This window comes from Austrofundulus limnaeus, unplaced genomic scaffold (assembly GCF_001266775.1).
Source record: "Austrofundulus limnaeus strain Quisiro unplaced genomic scaffold, Austrofundulus_limnaeus-1.0 Scaffold308, whole genome shotgun sequence".
Taxonomy (NCBI): Eukaryota; Metazoa; Chordata; class Actinopteri; order Cyprinodontiformes; family Rivulidae; genus Austrofundulus; species Austrofundulus limnaeus.
In genome coordinates, this window is record NW_013952710.1 from 31,817 (window position 1) to 34,592 (window position 2,776).

General features: G+C 38.9%; 1 protein-coding gene across 1 annotated transcript in view; it reads right to left on the bottom strand.

Moving 5' to 3' along the window:
- LOC106527104 (metalloreductase STEAP4) overlaps positions 1-2,776 on the bottom strand; it is a 13,429-nt gene that overhangs the window by 8,943 nt on the left and 1,710 nt on the right. Inside the window, exons 2-5 of the mRNA XM_014021869.1 lie at positions 2,371-2,478; positions 2,205-2,275; positions 2,014-2,101; positions 252-530 (exon numbers count right to left, since the gene is read on the bottom strand). Of these exons, the coding sequence (XP_013877323.1) occupies positions 252-530; positions 2,014-2,101; positions 2,205-2,275; positions 2,371-2,478 (546 nt within the window). The remainder of the gene's footprint in view (positions 1-251; positions 531-2,013; positions 2,102-2,204; positions 2,276-2,370; positions 2,479-2,776) is intronic.

Genomic DNA, 2,776 nt, shown 5'->3' on the forward strand with positions numbered 1-2,776 from the left:
ATCTTCAACTATATTATTAATAACTTTTACTAGATAATGATGAGAGTAAATATTACATGAATTTGTAGCATTTAAATTTACTTAAACGTTAGTGTAAATTTGTTAGAAGATTTTTTCAAGTACATCTTACAAGTTATTTTTTTCAGTGTATAATAAAGAGTAACAGACACACACTATTCAGTTTGCTTTTAAACACTGCACATCTGGAGGTTTGAGGTTTAGAGAAAAACGTGTTAAATTCAGTTGTTCACCTTGTTGGCCAGGGACACCATGATTCTGAAGGAGACGTCTTTCCCCTGCTCAACATATGCAWAGACGACGTCTCTGACAAGCAGATAGAGGAAGAAGGAGGCAGTGAGGCCAATAGTCAGGCGTATGGGCAGCCTCCATTCTGGGAACAGCTGCAGGGGGAAGTCCTCCAGCTCTCTGGCTACAGACAGAGACCCTCTGTCCAGGACAGTGAAGCCCAGTTTGGTGGAAATGTCTGTTACAGCCTGCTTAGCTGCCATGTTGTTCCCACACAGGTACACCTGCAGCACAAGAACACGCAGCACTTCAGCAACAGTAAAAAAAAATGCCCCCATGTGACCAGGATACTGTACGCCGTTGTTAATATTTATGTATTTATGCGTGTGTACAAGCAGTGATGAAAGGTGGTGCTTGACTCCAGAGAACTGAACATAAAAGTGAAACTATGAAAGACTAAATTTAGTTAGGGAAGCAGGTATGAAATAACAATGCTCAGTCAACACCTTTGTGATGCTGCTCCAGATATTACACACACACACATGCACGCTCATGTCTCTGTGTGTGTGTGTGTGTGTGTGGGGGGGGGGGTGTGTTACTGTCCGGTGAGACTTCACAACGAGATCAAAACAAAACAGAAAAACCCACATGTGTTGCAGCTTTGCACTACAGAGAGAGTGAGCAAAAACATGTGAGATCTGAGACAGACTGGGGAGTTRATTGATTCAAAGCTGCATCAGAGACACACAGACTCACAGCAAACACATTCAGTTGACTTTTCGCATTCAGTTTTTTTTTTTACTAAGATTGAATGAAATTTTCTGAAAGATGTATTAAATTTAATCCTATTTTATTTTGAATTTCTGTGAAAGTTGTTGGGGAAAACCCGCTGTGCTAACAGATCAGAGAACTGTAATAAAAAAAAAATTTCTGGTGGAATAAGAAAAACAAACTTTAAATTAAAAAAAATAGAGATACAGCTTTTTTATTTCTTCCAAAATGAAATGTGAATGCTGAGTGCTGAAGGACTGAAACTGAGTTGATTAAAAAAAATAAAATAAAGAATTTCACCACTAGCAAAAGCCAAAAGTGGCAAAAGGCAAGTGAAAAAACTATCTGTAGCAAAATGCTAGCTAAAAAATAAAATAGTAAAAGTATCCATTCATTGTCTTAACCCAATTCTTCCTTTCAGGGTCACTGGTGAGAGCAGGGAGCAAACCCTGTCACTCCCAGCTAAGGACAATTTAGTGTTAGCAATTAGCCAAACATTCATGTTTTTGGTCTGTGGTAGGAAACTGGWGTGTCCATAGAAAACCCACTCATGCACCGAGAGAATATACCAGAAAGGTCCCCGGATAGGATTTGATCCAGCAACCTTATTGCTGAGAGGAAACAGCTCTACTATCTGAGCCACAGTGCTGCTTGCAAAAGGCAACAAAAAGTTAAATGAAACCTACGTGTCACAAAGCATTAGCATTGCTAAAAGTAGTAAAAGGCTATCCAGAAGCCAAAAGTTGTGAAAGGCGAAAAACTAAAAGTAGCCTAAAAAGATTTAAAATAAAAAAAAAAACAGATCTGCTGAAGCAAATTTTAAATAAAATTTATTCACAGGAACTAATTAGATCTCAAAGTATTCCTTTGTGGAAATGATTTGTAAAATACAGTTAATTATTTTGAACGCTGTTTACAAAACCAGACAAAAATTCATGGTCAAGTGAGGATCAGTGAAAATGTAGGCCTGAAACAAAGTGAGACACCTGTGATTACCTGTCTGCTGGCGTCTGCTGGTCCGTTCTGAAGAGCCCAGGCAGACAAGGTGTTAAAAGCTTTCACCACGTGAGCTCCAGGGATCAGCCTGGACAGTAAACAACAAACTTTAACAAGTCTTGCTAGTTCCTGAGTTTTAACCACATGAGCCAGTACACAACTCGTTAGTCTCATGTTTCATTTCTCCTCACCTCTGCAGATACTCAGCATTGGCCTCTGGGTACAGGTTCTTCTTGAGATTGTTGCTCATGTCAACCACCACCTTTCAGTTRGTGAAAACCAGTGGKTTTGATTCAAAGAGGGGAAAATAASAAACTGAGASGTTCTTATTAATAATCTGGCTGTGCAACATGGTACCTTGTCCTTGAGCTGAGGAGCAAGAGACTCCAGGAAGTCATAGTGTTCTCTGTGAACGCAAAGAAAGATCAGGCTGGCTGACTGGGCTGCTGCCTCGTGGCTCAGAACCTGGAAAACAAACACATCACTGTTGATGCCTGCAGTAATCAGAACTGGCAGGACGTTTAACAAATGTGTAAAGCAGGACCTCAAAGTGACGCTTGAGTAAACGTATCTTATCATCAAACTATGGGGTGCCGTTTGTAAAGTTACACAATCAGAAATTACCACTAATATTTTTGTTTTATTTAGACTTTTTTAAGAAAAAAAGAACAGATTTATTTTTCGAAGTCAGTTTTTCACCATACGATTCACACATTTAAAAACGTCATAGTTTATAAACTAAATATTTAACTTACAAATTAAA